At 46.9% G+C, this 17,849-nt stretch overlaps 1 protein-coding gene across 1 annotated transcript in view; it reads right to left on the bottom strand.

Moving 5' to 3' along the window:
• Positions 1-14,105, bottom strand: part of LOC138808673 (polypeptide N-acetylgalactosaminyltransferase 10) — a 249,774-nt gene extending 235,669 nt beyond the window's left edge. Inside the window, exon 1 of the mRNA XM_069994913.1 lies at positions 13,797-14,105. Within this exon, the coding sequence (XP_069851014.1) occupies positions 13,797-13,955 (159 nt within the window). The 5' untranslated portion in view covers positions 13,956-14,105. The remainder of the gene's footprint in view (positions 1-13,796) is intronic.
• Positions 14,106-17,849: the final 3,744 nt, after the last annotated feature.

The following is a 17,849-nucleotide window of genomic DNA, read 5'->3' as shown; positions in this document are numbered from 1 at the left end:
GGGGGAGGTGAGGAGTGATACAAATACACACAGAGAGAGGAGAGGGTTCAGAGCAGGGTTGAGGTGAAAGAAACACACTTATACCACAAAGAGAACCCCACAAGCCCAGGGGGAAGAAATCCATACCCCGGTTTTCCTGCTCTTTAACTGCTGCAGAGTGAAAGAGTATAAAGCCTGACGATTCAGGTTAAAAGGAATCAAATGTCCCTTTAATACCTCTGACATGGCACCTGGCAGCCCTTCTTAATGTGGCCCATTGTTCCCTGGCAGGGCCTTGGTGGCGGGAGCAGTCAGCTGTCGCGCCCACTGCCAGGGTAAAAGCAGAAAGCAGATGGAGAAGGGATGGGGGAGGGAGAAACAGGCAGAAGCACCCAGATCCATGGAACCATACCTCTGGAAGACCCTCTTCCCAGATAGCGCCTGACAACTGTCCCAAGGAAAGGCAGGCAGAAAGAGGTATGGGACAAAAAATGGACAAGCCCCACCCTGCCCTTTTTTCCTATGGTAGTCCTGGGGCTTTAACACAGGGGCCTGCCTGGGTGCTGGCCCTGAGCTTTTGTGTTCAAGGCTAGCGCTCTATCACGTGAGCTACAGCTCTATGTCTGGCTTTTCTTGAAGGTTCACTGGAGAGAAGAGTCTCCCAGATTTTGAACCATGATCCTCAGATCTCAGCCTCCTGAGTAAGTAGGATTACAGGCATGAGTCACCGGCTTCTGGCTCTGACAAGCCCCTTTTTAGCTGTACTCTGCTCACATGGCAGACAGGTAAAGCTCTACTTTACATGCCAGGAAACAGAGGATCCAGGGAAGTTAAATGCCTGGCTTCCTGAACTCACGTCAAACAGGACAACCAAGTGTACAGCCTGAATGTCACAAGCCTGCAGGGGAGGGGGAGGGATTCTCCACTTTGTTCCTGGGAAGGCCTGGAAAGTTCCTAAGGCCCCCAGAGACTCAATCATTAAATGACCACAAAGTGCTAGCAAAGTGTTGATGGCTCACACTTATAATCCCAACTACTCAGGAAGCTGACATCTGAGGATCACAGATTGAGGCCAGCCAGGGCAAAAAAAAAAAAAAAAAAGAGTCTGTGAGACTATTATCTCCAATTAACCAGAAAAGGCCAGAAGTAGAGGAATGGCTCAAGCCTTGAGGGGAAAAGACAAGCAAGAGTTCATGGCCCTGAGTTCAAGCCCCAATACCAGCACTAAATAAATGAATGAGGAAATGGTCATCAATGCCACTGCCACAGAGCCAGAACTAAAGACAACCAACCCTCAGGACTGCTGCCACCACATCTCATGCCACAGGCCTACTGGCGTGACAGGGGCTTACGGGCCCTAAAAGGAAAGGACCTTGAAAGTCACAGGGCTACAGCCATCCACCTTAGCCAAGGGCTCTGTTCTCAGAGCCTATGGTTTTTAAGCTGACCTCACCAGTGAGCTCTGGGGACCCAGATTGCTGCACACAAGCATTCTCTTTTCTTTTCTTTTTGCATGCCTGTACTTGGCGTAGACCTTAGCTTTTTTTTTTTTTTTCCTCAAAGCTGGCCGTGCTCTATCACTTGAACTCTATCACTTCCACTTTTTGCTAGTTAATTGAAGATGAGAATTTTCATCGACTTTCCTACCTAGGCTGGCTTCTAACCATGTTCCTCCTATCTCGGCCTCCCAAGGAGCTAGGATTACAGGCTTGGGGGTCAATGGGTATGCCTAGCTGAGGTCTTACTTTTTCACCAACATTTGGGGTGCCACTGAGGCTCCCTCAGACAAGAAGGTAAGAAGAGCCATCTCTGCTTGGAAAGCTGTTTTCTCTCTCATTCTCTTGGATCCTAACACTCCCCCAATCACAGGAATGAACATTCTGGAGTTTTCTGACATGCCAGGAAGTACAAAGCAGAGAACAAAGTCAACTCTGTTACCCACATAATTGCTAATAAGGCCACAAGAGTCTCAACATGCTTGGAACAAGATGCATGATACAGAGAAGTCTTCAGACTCAGAAGCCTAGAGTCAGAGAGATCAGAGTAAGGGAAACGGATTCTGCATTTCAGCAGATATCAGAATATAAACTTGAGCAAGTCAGTTTAGTGGCCAAGGACAATATATTTATTTTTTCACGCAATGACTTCCTCCTCTGGAAAGTGTATTGATCTTTGAGTCAGAAGGCTCCATCTCATTGCGCTGGCTTTGTGACTGTATGTCACTCAGCCTCAGTTTTCAAAGCTGGGAAGACCATAACAAGGAGCCCATAAGCCCTATCAACCTGCCTCACAGAAAACAGACTGGAAGTTTGTAGGTAATGAAGTAGAGCTCTAAACTCAAATGTGTCCCACTGCTAGCTGGCTTCCTGAAAGGTAAAACACTCAGGTTCAGGTTTAGAACCACCAAGCATGCGTGGGAGCGGGGAGGGGGGGGAGGGGCAGGGGAGGGGGAGAGCTGGTAATGTGGCTATCGGGAGACCTTAGGCCCCACTTCTCTAGAGGAGCAGCTGCTATGCAGGTCCAGCAATTTTTAGGATACTAGAATCTGAGTCCAGCTGCTCGGCTTTCTGACTTTTCCCTAAAAGCAAGAAGATTATGTCCTAAAAATATATAAACTCATTTAATGTTATGCTACTGGCAATTTACTAACATTTAAAAATAGAGACATCCAGACGGGTACCAGTGGCTTACACCTGTTGTCTTAGTAACTCAGGCAATTGAGATCTGAGCATCAGGGTTCAAAGCCAGCCTGGTTTGCAAGAAAGTTCATGGGATTCTTATCTCCAAATAATCACCAAAAAGGACAGAAGTGGAGCTGTGGCTCAAGTGGTAGAGTGCTAGTCTTGAGCAAAAAAGCCCAGGGACAGCTTCTAGGCCCTGAGGTCAAGCCCAGAACTGGCACACATACACAAAAGACATCCAACTAGTGCTTCAAGCCTGTAATTATAGCTACTCAGGAGCTGAGATCTGAAGATCAAGGTTGAAAGCCAGCCCAGGCAGGAAAGTCCTTGAGACTCTTACCTCCAATTAACCACCAAAAAGCCAGAAGCAGAACTGTGGCTCAAGTGATACAGTTATCAGCCCTGATAGAAAACGCTAAGGGACAGCACCCAGGCCCTGATTTGCAAGCCCAGTACCAATATAAAAATTGAATAAATAAAGACATTCAATCAGTAAAGGTCAGCAGAGGTTAAGTCACATTAAACTTACCTCTAGGTTATAACTAACCGAAAAGCCACTGGTTTGGAACTAGTGTAAGAAGTTGCATGTGGGACTTTCATTTTTAATATGAAGATCAAATGAACTAATAACAGATCTCTAAAGAAACCAGCTCCTAATAAAATATCATTAAGAAAATAACCAGCCAGCCAAATTACTAACCAAGAACAGAATCTGCTCCAAGATGAGAATCATACACTTTTTGGTAAAGTTACATGGCGAATTTAGAAACTGATTATTTCACAAATAAAGACATGGACGCACATACATATTTTTGCTGTCAACAGCTGACTTAGATCAACACTCAGGAGGAAACTAGCAAAAAGGCACCGTTTTTCAGTTGAAAACACACAATACCCCAAAACAGCAGGAAGTCACTTTCACTTGCCCCCTTCCAGATGTTTCCAACCTGTTCTCTTTATTTAAGAAACCCTCTTTCCTCCAGAAACCCCACCACCATTGTGCTCAAAACCCGCTTCCCAAGACACCACAGAGGAGGCCCACATGGACATATAACCCTGGCAAATCTGGCTGGTTTGCCACGCAGCACGTGGGACAAGCTCTAATTCACTGCCCTGGCACTGGAAGTTTTCTGGAGCAAACAGAAACCAAGACCTGGGGGCCCTGAGTTCTCTGCAATGATCTCCTCCTCCAGCAGCCTCCCTGAATCCCAGGGGGAGGACAAGCAGTTCCCACAGACATCCATCCAAGGTCAGCCTCCTGGGAGCTGCCCCCACACTGATGCGCACAAGCATCTCAGCTGAGCTGGATCCTAACCCCATTGCTTCCTAGCTTTGTGGCCCTGGGTGCATTACTTCACCTCTCAGCACCGCCACCACCATTTTAACTTAATTTCACCATTATCAGGACACTCGGAGGTCAAAGGTTAACTGCTCATTTGGGGAGAACAAATTTGGTCAAGCATGGACCTAGCAAGTGGCAGGACTGGGCTTGGGAATCGCACCGAGATGGCTCACAATTTTCCTCTATTGTCCTGTTCTTGCCAGCTTGCTACCCTTTCCAGGAGGGCCATTCTCCGCTTACAAGGCCACAACAGGAAGGCACAGACCTACTACCCTAGAAGGGTGACATGATAGGTGGTATGGGAAAACAAGCTCAGGAGCTCTGCCAGTCCACACAGCCCACAGTAGAGGGACTTAGAAATGCACCGCCTAAACCAGAGGGGCCCACAGCCCTGACATGTCTGTGACATCTGACCCAGGGCCACTGCTTCCGGGTAGCACAGAGCCCTTTGGATGCTTACCAGCAAGGCTGGGAGCTGCAGACAAAGGCACTATCCCCAGAAGCAGCAGCTCAGAAGCAGCACTCCAAGGCATCTGGGGAGAACAGAGTGAGCCCCGGGAAAGTAGAGGTCTGTCTCTGGGGATACAGCACAAAGAAGAGGTTCTCTGCTGGATTGAAAGATGGGATCCTTGGCCTACTCCGCACGGGCCCTCACCACACTCCAAGGATGTAGGCTCCATCCTTAATAGGCTCCCTGGAGCTTCTGCAGCACCCTGAAGCTCAGAAAGAAGCATTCCTCAAAACCGGGCTTCCTGCCCAGTCAGCTCCAACACTTATGAGCACCAATTGCTCTTTTTTCCTTCCCTCCTATCCCTGGTATTCAGCAAAGATGCCACAAAAAAATGAGAGGGATAAAAGCGGAGGTAAGTTCCTATGGTCAAGAAGAAGTTTCTAAGCCAGGGGCCTGTGGCTCACCCTTGTAAAGCCTAGATACTTAAGAGGCTGAGATCTGAAGATCATGGGTAAAAGCCAGCTCAGGCAAGAAAGTCTGTGAGACTCTTATCTCCACTGAACCACCAAAAAGCTAGGAGTAGAGCTGTGAATCAAATGGTAGAAAGCTAGCCTTATGCAAAAAAGGTAAGGCACAAAGCTCCCAGGCCCTGAGATCAAGTCCCAGTACTGGTACAAAAAAAGAAAAACAGAAGTGGCGTCCGGGAAGATCAGAAATCCTTTCTGAGCTGCATGACAGAATCATATGTAGGACTCTGGATCACCAGAGGTCAGTACTCCTTCAAACAGCCCCTGAAAGGATCTCTGATCAAATTAGGCAGCTGAGAAAAATGGAGGCTCAGGAAAACTAAAACAGTGAGCAACTCCTGAGGTTAGAGTAAGCAAGCATATTGGCTGCAGGTGGCAGGCTTTGAGCTGAGTCTAGAATGCTGAGGGTGTGGGTTCTCCCCTAGCTAGGAAGCAGAAAGGAACCCCAGGGATTGCTTCAAGTGCCAAAGAATCAGGATGAGGAATGCATAGAAGCCTCTACGTGCACAACCTCCTCACTATAACAAAAATCAGACTGTGCCTGTGCTCCACCATTCCCAGCCCTGAGCCTGGCCAAGCACGTAACCTCAGAAAACTCATCTTCCACCAAGGGGCACCCACCTTGTGCCAGCCAGGCACAGCAGTACTGCCACCCCACTGATGGTTCTGTAGGTAACAATGGAGTCTGTAACCAACGTTATGCTCAGGGTTTTGCTCTGTGACTCATTTAATCCTCCAGAGAAACCCCCTAATGGTTCACATTATTCGCCTTATACATATCAAGAAATCCAAGCACAGAAGTCAAGTGACTTGCCCCGCCAACAAGCCCCAATCAAGCAGTGAAGGTCAAAGCTACAGACCTAAACACAGAGTCCCCATGCTAACTCCAAGTACAAGGACAGAAAAGGGTGGGACAAAGGTCCACTATAAGCTCACAGTGTCTCCAAGTGACCTCACAGGCAACTAAAAACATTCAGTCATTGGATAATAAGTCTCTCCTCTGCTCAGACATCCTCACTCCTACAGCAGATCGCTGCAGGGGGAGGAAGGGGAGAGCAAGTGGGGAGACAAGTCCGTCGTCTTGACTGAGGGTCTGTGTTGGGTCAGAGACTCAAAAGGCTCAAATCTCAAGTCCACCACAAAAGGCTACACATCCTAGATCCAGTACGAGTATCTCTGTGTGCTTTAGCTCCCCTCCTCCCTTCCCACCTGCTTATACCTGTAAATATTTAAGAAGAGAAGTGATGGGCTGAGTCCTGCTAAATAAATGGCAGCCACAGTTATTACCACATAGATCCTCCTCGTTACAACCCTTACTAGTTTTATGTTGTGGCTTCCATCATCTAAGAAAGCTGAAGAAAATTCAGCATTCACAGCTCCAACTTCTCTCAAAAAACAAAGAAAAGGAAGCAAAACGGCCTGCTTTTTGCTTCCCCTTTCCTTCTCCTATCTCCATTCAGCAGAGGGCAGCAAACAGGAAGCATGGAAAGATAAAAGAGTGAGAAAGAGAGCCACATGGAGAGCCAGCTACACATGCATAAATACACACCCACCCACCCACAGCAAGCGGAATTGTTTAGCTTCCTCTAGCTTCCAAAGTATGAACACTCTGCCTCCTCCAGCTACTAGGGCCAGGCAGGGGGGGAAAAAAAGTGGAAGCTGAAGAGACAGAAGTTCTTTTTCAGCTCAAGAGATTTCCAGTGAGCTGACTTTGCGTGCATATGAGAAAGGGGCAGCTCTCAGGGCAGGGACAGGAAGGCAGCCACAGAACTGACAAGATAATTCTCAATGAAGACAGCTTTCAACTACTCATCTTGAGGCAACAAGGCTGGCAATCCTAACACCCAAGCTCTCCCCAGTAAGAAACTGAGGCCCATGCCATTAGCATCTCAGCCCAGGGGTGTCAGAGAGTGCTGATCTACAGGATGCAGATTCAGTGCTCCACAAGGACAGGACTTGAGTGGCAAAGGGGTGGCCTTTTGAGGGTCAAGTCTAGTCCCCACAATGTCAGCAGGGATCTGAGGCAGGGACATGTCAGCCTCTTCTCAAGTGTCTTTCCCACCCCCACAACAGGAGTAGCCAGCTTCTTCTCTGTGTAAATGCTCTTTCCATATGACCCGGGAAGCCCAACCCCACCCCTAGCTCTAAGGTAGGATAAGTCACCCAGCACAGCTCATCTTTCTGACTAGTGATTGTGAATGAATCTCATCATGATGAATATATCAGATCCAAAATGGACTGATAAGATTTAAACAGATCACGCTAAGATAATAGGAAAAGACATTTCTTGTCTTTTCTACAGAGGCAACAGAGATAGATTCTCTCCTCTAGGCTCTGGGTATGGATATAAGAAAGCATTATATTTTACTACCAAGGTGAGGAGGGGTAGGGGGAGTACAGAGTGCTCAGTCTAAGATAAAGTCAGAACCAAGAGAATTCAGAAGAAGCCCAGTCCTGACAGTACCACAAACCTCTAGATCATACCATACCTGAAGCCAACTAGAGTTCCAGGAAGCCCGTATGCCTTCTTACTCATTTAAGCCTGCCTGGCTCAAATCATTACTTGCACCTGATAGTGAGGTGGCCCTATTTTCCATGCATAGCAGCCACAGTGCCACATGACACACGTGTTTGTTGTTGTTGTTATTGTTTGTTGGGGTTTTTTTTTTTGTCGGTCATGGGGCTTGAACTCTGGGCCTGATGCTCTCAGTTTGAGAGACTTCATCTCAACCAATGACTTGATATCCCAGCTATGGGAGAAGCATAACGGCTGGACACGGTGGCAAAGCACCTGTCTATCCTTCCCAGTGACATAAAGAAGCAGCAGGATCACAACCCAGGCATAAAAGGAGATCCTACATTGAGAATAACCAACACAAAATAAGGCTAGAGGCATGAAGTAAGTGCTAAGTGCCTACCTAGCAAGGGCAAAGCCCCAAGTTTAATCCTCAATATGACCAAATATAGATAGATAGATAGATAGATAGATAGATAGATAGATAGATAGATAGATAGATAGATAGATAGATAGATTACAAGCCTAGTGCCTATAATCCTAGCAACTCAGGAGAATAGGAGGATCACAGGATCACAGTTTAAGGCTAGCAAGGGCATTCATGAGCCCTTATCGAAATAAATAACCAGCAAGAGACAGAGACAGAGAGAAAGACAGAGACAGACAGAGACAAACAAAGAAAGACAGAGAAAGACTGCAAGCTGGAGGCATGGATGAAGTGGTAGAGCCTGGCCAAGCAAGCAAGTGAGCAAATGCAAGGCTCTGAATTCAAACCTCAGTACCACCAAAAATAATATTAAGTAAAAAGGCTGGAAAGAATATTTACAAAAATGGATCCACTAATATCTAAGGATCATGGTTCAAAGCCAGCCCATGCAGAAAAGTCCATAAAACTCTGATGTCCAATTAAGTACCAATGGGCAGGGGACCCCATGGGAAACAGAGATGTGGCTCATATGATAGAGCATTGGCCTTAAGCCAAAACAGCTCAGGGACAGCACCCAAGCCCTGTATAAGCTCCAGGACTAGTGCACACGTGCGCACGCACACACACACACACCACACACATGTGTGTGGTGTGTGTTGTGTTGGGGGGAGGCTCCAGAAGACAACTGGTGTCATTAAGTACTGGCTTCCAAAAATGTGGCATGATAATTTGACTCACAAGGGAAATAACAGTAGACATTGATCTAGTATATGGAGGGAAGAAAGTCTTTGCAGCAGAACAGAGGACTTAGAGAGCACTGCGTTCATGTCTGCATTCCTCCTGTGAGAACTCCAGAATGTGATGTCCCTTTTGCTGCCTCAGTTTCCATAATGGACCAGTGACTTCTCAAGCGCCTCCCTCCCACTTTAACACGCACTCAGCAAAAATCCAGTTTTCCAAGTGCCACACCATGTGCTATGTACTTAAAGAACACACTGTGTCAAGACATCTCCACCTACTGAGGCCATGATGCACTTCTTGGCCACAGGAACTGCAACAGGCTACATCCTTTCCCCATTCCATTGTACATGCTACACAGGCTACATAGGCTACCTCCAATTCCCCATGCCATTGTGGTTGTTGGAGAGGCAATAGTCTCATTCAAGTCTTTCCCTTTCTGACTCTGATCCAGTATAAGATGCAGAGGGTTAGGTATATGCAAAATACAGAAGACACACACACAACTGGTTCACACAACCCAAACATCGTCAGGGGCAATTAGCTGCTACAGGACACACTTCCAGCTGCCAAGTTCACCTCAAGGTATTTCTTTACACAGTGATGACATTCTGGATGCCATCTCAATATAACAGCTGACGGTGGACAAGGAATAATTAAATGGTTACCTAATTGCTGCTAGATGGTTATCTTTTCAATAGGCCTTTGCTTTTCCATTATTGATTCCCTTATCTGTTATCTGTCAACAGAGCCAACAGATTAAAGGCTGAACATCTTTAGACCACAGTCTGAGAGATGCCAGCACAAAATGAAAAAGCTCTGAGGTTAGAGCCTCCTCAGAGGATACATTTGAAGGCCTATAGTCCAGATCTTTCCAATATGTGCTTCTAAACTCAGAACCACAGGACCTTAGAAATGGACAAGCCTAACAAAGTACCTATTTCGTTTGTTTTTTTTTAATTTGTTGTTAGTATAGAGGTGATATGCAGATGGTAAAGATTACGTTTCTTTTCAGACAATGTCATCCCCTGTCCCTCATCTTCTCCCTGTTTTTCTTTCTCATTCCCATCCACAAATTGTACAATTCACTAGCCACCACTGCATTTGTTTACCCTTTGTCAAAAATACCTATTTCTTACATCGCCAGAATTACTATATCATTAATTTCACTTGAGCAGCAGTATTGAGAACTAGTCTGAGACCAGCTGATTCTAGGCTTAGTAGACTTAATTAGTAAAGTCTGCTGTAGCCACGGGAGGGGAGATATTGATTAGTAATGTCTGCCTTGACCACAGGAGAGGAAGCACCATTCTAATACATATTTGCCTCTCCTCCTTTGGAATCTAAACTAACTTCACAAAGGAGTAATCCAAGCCAGAGTAGTTAAACCACTTTCCTAAGGTCACTGAGTGAGTTTAGGGCAGGAAAGAAGACAAGAAGCCAGGCCTCTCTCTACAGATCATCATCAGTGGGACTCCAGAAAAACAACAACACAGGAAGATTTACTTGGCTAAATCAACAGCCCTTCCCAAGTGACATCAGATTTCACCACAGTAAGCTGGCAATGATTAGCAATCTAAAGGCTACCAGCCCCTATGAAGAAAATTATAGAAATCATCCCAGGCTACATTTCCAAGCACTTAACTTTCTGATGGACGCAATTCTGCTATGAGAAGACTGAAAGGAAGGGGGGGAGAAAAGGGGGAGGAAAGTATTAATTTTTGCATGTGCTAAGAATAAAGTTCAGCTCTGACAGGAGAAAAACTCCTGAAACTTGAAAATTAAAGTCATTGGTATTCCATTATCCCACCAATTTCCATTCCACAGATGCTATTATCCAATGAAGTCATTTCTCACCAGAGATTATGGTTCAGAAGTGGGGCGGGCCCGCATCAACTTTCCTAATGTGGGCTTTTAATAACCAGTTCCCAAGCCTGAAATATGAAACATTCTAGAATTAAGCTAAGATGTTAGGCAGATGGGGAGGGAGGGTTAGTAACGAGAGCAAGCCCCAAATTAAAAGAAAGATGGCATCATGGCTGGCTTTCCTGCTTGGTTTGCAGCTTTCTGAAAACCCAGCTGTCTGACCAGATGAATTCAGAAACCCTAGAAGCATTATGTGGTCTTTATAAATCAGATGTCCTACCCAGCTCCACAGACACACTCAGGATGAACTGGGTGGCAGTTCTATGACTTACATTCTAGCAGATGACAGCTAAGTGCTCTTTCTAATCTTCAGTGAAAGAATCAAAGAGTTAAACAGGACTGTTCAAATAGTGGTTATATTGCCCTCAGATAAACTTCTCTCAAATTCACAAGGAACCTAATTTTCTTTTGGACAAAAGTCCTGTCAAGACTTCCTCCAGAGCCTATGTGGTTACTTCTGCCAGGAAGATCAATGAAGAGGTATTGTGGGAAGGTTCTCAACAATTGCCAGAGTGACAGACTGAGCTTAGAACCAACTGGTCAACCCTTCATAACAGCTCAGTGCGCTCCAGATAGCAGATTCCCAGACAGCAGCCTGATGTGTTGCATGCATGCTCAGGGATAGTGTGGAATGAGGACTGGAAGAAAGTCAGCCTCTTCCTTCAAGCCCAGCTGCCATTCAAACAAGGAAGTAACTGGGAAGGCCAAGCCCAGGGCTCTGCCTTTGCAAAGAGAGTAGAACACAAAAGGGCTGTGTGGAAATTTGGCAGGATCTTCCTGAAAGGCAGCAGCTGAATGCTGCATCCTATAGCACCTAGAAAAGCCTATCATTGCAAAAGAGCTCTTCTGCTGCACCCAGGAAGGAGAAATTTTCTGTAAAGGAAGAACAGCCAGTTGATAAGCCTTGAAACACCAATCCCATTCACCACTTCCTCCTCCTCCTCTTTCTGCTATTCCAGAGAAAAAGAAATTAAACAGGAATTAAAACTGCCCCATGAGCTATCCACACACTGCAGGTCAGAGTTCCAAGGAACATCCATCCAGCTGTTGCTCTCCACTCTTTCTGCCCCAAAGGCTGCTTTATTCAATCAATACCTTCTTGTACATGTGAGTAATTTTCTTTGAAAGCTCAGGCCAAACTGGCAGTTAACCTTGACCTTCTCTCTACACATCTAGGTCTATAGGAAATGAAAATCAGGACTTCTTTGGCACCTGCCTCAACTGAAATATGACAGCTTTCTTTAGGCAAAGGCAGCCTGTCAAGAGCTCTTTTAGACCTGGTCACAGCTATTCCACAGGAGACGTGCACTTGGGCAGGACACACCCCCTTTGCCTGGGGCTTTGCCAATATAGAACCCCTGAACCTAGGGAGGCTGTCAGGGACAATACCCCAGGAAAAAGCAGTAGCCCTGTGTCCACTCACTGATCATATCACAGAAGGCTGGCAACCGAACCAATAGATGGAGTTGGTGGATGATAAGCACATACAGCAAGTTAATGACAAAGCCAAACACAGCCCTGGCCTCTTCACCCTGATACTGGTACAGGATAGGAATTGAAGGAGATTTCAAGAAAGAAAAACATACAAGATACAGAATTTAAGGGGGAAAAGGCTAGGCTGGCTATCGGGGTTTGAACTCAGGGTTTAGGAAAGGACCTTGCTGACTTTCCTCAGTTTCTGAACAGTTAAGATGTACCATAAAGATCAAGCCGACTCCTCTGGTTGGTTTGCAACAATTAACCAGAGTAATTGCTAAGCTCCAATTGATCCGCCCTGTGGCAAAGAACTGTCTGTGCTCAAGATACCAGAATGGCCAGGCAGCAGCCTGACACTGAGGAGAAAAGAAAACCCATCAACCTCAAAAAGTCAGCCTCTTCCCTTGAGGGCAGCCAACAGTCAATTCTGACTCTGATATGAACATTACCCACTTCCCATGGACCACAAAAATCCCCTAAACAAATCTGAAATGTCCCAATATACAAAGCAATTCAAGCATGCATAGATTTGCCAGGAGATGAGAGAGGTAGAGTGATGTGATTGAGCAGGAAAATGTTAATCCAAGCCAGGAGCTGAAAACTCACACCTGTAATCCTAGCTACTCAGGAGGCTGAGATCTAAGACTCCTGGTTCTAAGCCAGCCCACCCAGGAAAGTCTGTAAGACTCTTATCTCTAATGAACCACCAAAAAACCACAAGTGGATCTGTGGATTAGGTGGTAGAATGCCAGCCATGAGTGAAAAACAACTAAAGGACAGCACCCAGAGCCTGAGTTCAAGAGCCACGATCTGAGCATGCACACACATGCACATGAAGAAAAGTGATTATTTATTCCATATGCATGTACACATACATGAGACATGAGTGAGTTTCAAAGAGGCAAAAACAATTATTGTCACAGTTTGGGCTGCAAGAAGTACCACGTCCTATCAGAAAGAAGTAGAAAAGGGAGAGATATGTGGCATTCTGCCCTCAGGGGACAGCGCTCTGGGACATTTTGGGGGATCCCTCCACCTGGCCACCTCTATACTCCTGGAGGGTCAAAGGTGGCAAGTTCCTCAAGAACCAGAAATTCACCTTTCACCTCATCCAAGGGACCGGAAGCTCCAAGAGGATCTTTGCACTCACTCGCCAAGGAATTCACAGGACCTGAGACAGAAATAGGACAGCGAAAGAATGGGGGAAAGGGACAGGGAGTTCCAGGGGTCCCTGTGCAAATGGCAAAACGTGAAAGGGACTGACCTGAGTAAAAACAGCAGGATCAGCAGGTGGGGGTGAGGGAGGGGAGCAGAAGTGATGGGGGAACCGGTCCTACAGAAAGCATCACACCCTGGGGAAACCGGCTTGTGCAAAGAGGGTACTCTCCAGAAAGAGAACGCTGGACCAGGGGAGACGACAGGAGAGGACAACGGACAGGCGGACAAACTGTAAAGTATGGAAAATAGAAATAAGAGTCCCATAATGGGCACTAAGGGCCCTGGGTTCTAATTCTGACTCTGCCGAGTGGACAAATCCCTGTCCTCGGAGCCTCAATTTACCCCATCTGGGGGAGGGGGGGATGGAAAGAAGGACAGACTCTTCAGGGGCTGCCTCTGAGGACACCGACAGGAGGAGGAGGAGGAGGGAGAAAGAGCCGAAGGTCTGAAGTAAAACCAGAGAAGGGGGGAGGCAGGCGGGAGCATCCCTAGCCCCACCACACCCAAGGCACTCACCTGTCCCACCGCGGGGACCGCCGCCGCTCCCGACCTCCCGGGGACGCCGTCCGGCTGCCGCTCGCGGTACAGAGCCCACAGCCCCACGTTGGGCAGGAAGACCAGGGCCGCCAGTACCAGAGCCACCGCCTGCAGAAGCCGTTTCTCCTTACGCCTCATCGGGGACAGTCAGCCCCGCCGCCGCGCCCCGCCGGCCCCACCGCGCCGTCCGCTCCAGGCTCCGCGCCCGTCCGCGCGTCCGCCCGGCGGCGCCGGCGGCAGCAGCTCGGCGAGCACAAGCGGCCGCGGCGCCGGCCCCGCTCCAACTCCGCAGCACTTCCGCCCGATCGCCGGCCAGGGAGCCGGACGCTACCACTAAGTCACCGTCGTGGGGGGGGTCTCCTTCGCCAACACCGATGTCGGGCACCGTGGAGCCACCAGGCCCGCAACACCCTCTTACAGACTTTCTGGCACACACCTATAGACGTCGACCTCCCATCTTTTCGTGAAGGGTTTTAGTCTAGCCGGGGGCGACCCTGACATCCTACGTTAGGTCTCCCCCCTCCTGAGCCGCAATGGTGCATCCCGCTCCTCCCCGGCTCCCCTACCGGGAGGAGCAGTGAGAAAGTGCCAGAGTTGGGTTGTTGGGCGCTGACTGGTGCACGCTGAGCGCTAGTGCGCCCAGTGCATTTTGGCGCGGTTCGCGTGCGCCCCAAGATCTGATCCTGGCTTCAAGTCTGCTGGGCGACCTTCGGTCCAGAGATTCGAGCTCCTCCTGCTTTGCTGGAGCCCTGCCGATGCACAGCCCCCCGGGGTTCGGGGCTCTGCACTCGCCTTGGCTGGAGCCTGAGGACACCAAGACCTGCTTTGACCCCGGGATCTTAGCGTCCTCAGCCATGGAATGCGGTCCACGCTGTGATCCCGTGTGCACTGTTCCACGGACCCTGGGTTTCTTTCTATCAAAGACCCCAGATGTTGGGTGAGTGTACTCTCGTGTTTAGAACTGAGTTTAGTCAGTGCCCTCTGCCCTGTGACACCTGCCTGCTCTTCCTATCAAAGTGGTGGGGAGGTGACCCGAACCTATACTTGGGTCCCTTCCACACACAGGTCCAGTACCACGCATCCTCTGGACACTCAGCACGTGCATGGAGCCCTTCCCCAAACTTTTGGTTCAGGGTTTGTCTCCATTCAGCCCTATTTGGCAAAGCATCAGCTGGCACCCATGTGTTTCAGACCCTGTACCAGGCTCCAGGAGGACGCGCAGGCAGCCCTGGGAGTTAAAATGACTGGGCTGAAACACTAAACAAACATGCAGTCACCCAAGACTGCTAATGGGTGCATCACGATGCTGAGGGATCTGAAGAAAGACTGCCTGGACCACAGAGAATCTGGACTCCTTGCTCCAGTGCTCATCCCCTAACTGCTTCTTCCCTGATACCCTCTTCTCTGCCACACTCCACACATGCCTTCTTGATGTTCTGCTTTTCCAGCTCGGCCACTGACCCTACTGACTTACCACCCCCAGCTCTAGACCAGTCTGTCAGCTTTGTCTGCCCAGGCTGACTTTGTTTTATTTTTTTTTTCACTTTTTAAAAATTATTATTTCATGCTTTAGTTTATGTATAAAATAAGTAATGTAATCAGATTCCTGAAGAGAGCATATTAGTATCAATTTTTAACAAAATCTTCAGGTTTTTAACATCAGGTATCCAAAACAGACAACACAAATTCATTTAGTTCTGTTCTCACAACTTTAAAATTACCCAGATGAAATCTACACAAAGTTACATAGGCTAGGAGCTGGTGGCTCACACCTATAATCCTCTCTACTCAGGAGGTTTAGATAAGAGAATTGCCAGCTGGAGCAGTCAAGTCTGAGATACTCTGATTTCCACTTCACCAGCAAAAAGGCCAGGATTGGAGGCATGGCTCAAGTAGAGCATCAGCCCTGAGTGGAAAAAGTCAAGCAAGCCTGAGCTCAAGCCCCAGTACCAGCACACACATATTCTCCAGAACAGACACCAAAATGTTAGCAAAATGGACAGGAGTTTTCCGGTATCCAAGTGCATATAATTGCAAATACTCTTTTACTAAATGCCGACGAATTAATAACATCTAGAAAAAATTCTCTGACATTTTCATGTTAGAGAATGCAAATAGAACCAAGAGGAATAATGACTGAAAAGATGTTTTTCTTTCTAAAGAGTCTCTAAATATTTGTGTACCTGCCTAATTTTCTTACACCTTTTTCTATATTTTAGCAAGACTACAGCAAGGTTTTCCTCTTCCCAACCCTTACAATATCTCGTTCATCAATTCAGATATTGAGGTTCTCGAGGTAAGATTTTTAAGTTTCCTTATAACTGGCTCATTTCTTTTTGTAAGATTTTTTCTCTCTCTCTTGCGCTTTTTTTTTTTTTTTTTTGGTCAGTCATGGGCCTGAACTCTGGGCCTGGATGCTGCCCCTCAGTTCTTCAGCTCAAGGCTAGCGTTCAACCACTTGAGCCACAAGGCCACTTCTGGCTTTTTCTGTTTGTGTGGTGCTGAGGAATCCCAGGCTGACTTTGAACAGGGATCTTCAGATCTCAGCCTCCTGAGTAGCTAGGATTACAGTCAGGAGCCATCAAGCATCCAGGTTCACCCAAAGGTTTAGATAGAGGAAGAAGTTTCTAGAGAAGAGAAGAGCAAATTTGCAAAAGCCCTGCCTCATTTGTCAACTTGTTGGATATTTATTTATTTATTTATTTATTTATTTATTTATTTATTTATTTATTTATTTATTATTTATTTCGGAAAACAGCCTGATCAGTGTAACTAAGAGAAAAGCAAAAGCTGTAAGTTGGTCACACTGGCTGTAATGATTCTCATGGATAGTTAATGTGAAGGAAAGCCACAGGTGAGTCCTCACAGTTCACCTGGGTTTCTTATGCAAGCATCCCTCTGGCTACGCTGTTAGAGCAGTGTAACCTAGACTATCTCCAGGTGTAGCAGTAATGGGCTGTTTTTTTTCTGACATCACAGCTTGGATCGAAACTCCTGTAACCAGACATTGAAGGCTTGGGTTCACCTTGTCTCAAGTCCACATTCCTGGGGATGACACACAAAGTTAATCAAACTCTCCCATCTGTAATGTTAGCTACGCAGGAGGCTGAGGTTTGAGGATGGATCTCTGTTTGAAGCCAGCCTGGGGAGGAACATCCATGAGACTCTTATGGCCAATAAACTACTCAGAAAAAGCCAGATGCAGTGCTGTGACTCAAGTGGTAGAGTACTAGCCTTAAGCACAAAGAAGCTCAGGATCAGCACCCACTGGCCCTGAGTCCAAGCCCCAGGACTGGCAAAAAAAGAGTTAATCAAAACTCTGCTACCTTCCCTGCCCTTCCTTGTCAGCCTGGTGCTGGGTTTGTGTGCTTTGCCACAATGCTGTTGACCAGATCTTTGCACAGAGAAATCCTGCTCTTTCTCATCTGCACTGGCCACCTTATTCATTCTCCATTCAGAGTTGAACGTTTGTGCTCAAGGTTGATATTCTACTGTTGAGTCTCAGCTCTACTTTGGCTTTTTGGTAGTTAATTGTAAAGAAGAATCTCACAGACTTTTCTGCCTAGTCTGGCTTCTGGCCTCCATCCTCAGTTCTCAGCCCTCTGCATAGGCAGTATTATAAGTGTGAGCTATTGGCACCCAGCAAATTTGACTACTTTTTTATTCCTCATGTATGTGAAAACATAGGTGTTTTTTTAATATCTCAACTAACAATATTTTAAAGACTCATTCATGTTGTAGCATAGGTCAGAATGTCATTCCTCTGTAAGATTGAATAATGTTCCATTGGATGGATATACCACATTTTGTTTATCCATCAAGGGACATTTGGTTTGTTCTACCTTTCCACTACTGTGGAATAACATTATATGTCATGGATAACATTATATATCTTTTACACTGCTGTAACAGAGCAGCTGGAGGCATCCTTTCATAAGAAGCCTAGGTGAACTGTGGGTCTCACCTATGGCTTTCCTTCACATTAACTATCCATGAGAATCCTTATAGCCAGTGTGACCAACTTACAGCATT

This window comes from Dipodomys merriami, unplaced genomic scaffold (genome assembly GCF_024711535.1).
Source record: "Dipodomys merriami isolate MVZ:Mamm:240054 unplaced genomic scaffold, mDipMer1.0.p SCAF_467, whole genome shotgun sequence".
Classification (NCBI taxonomy): Eukaryota; Metazoa; Chordata; class Mammalia; order Rodentia; family Heteromyidae; genus Dipodomys; species Dipodomys merriami.
Note: the sequence above shows the minus strand (reverse complement) of the source record. Positions and strands in the feature narration are given on the sequence as shown.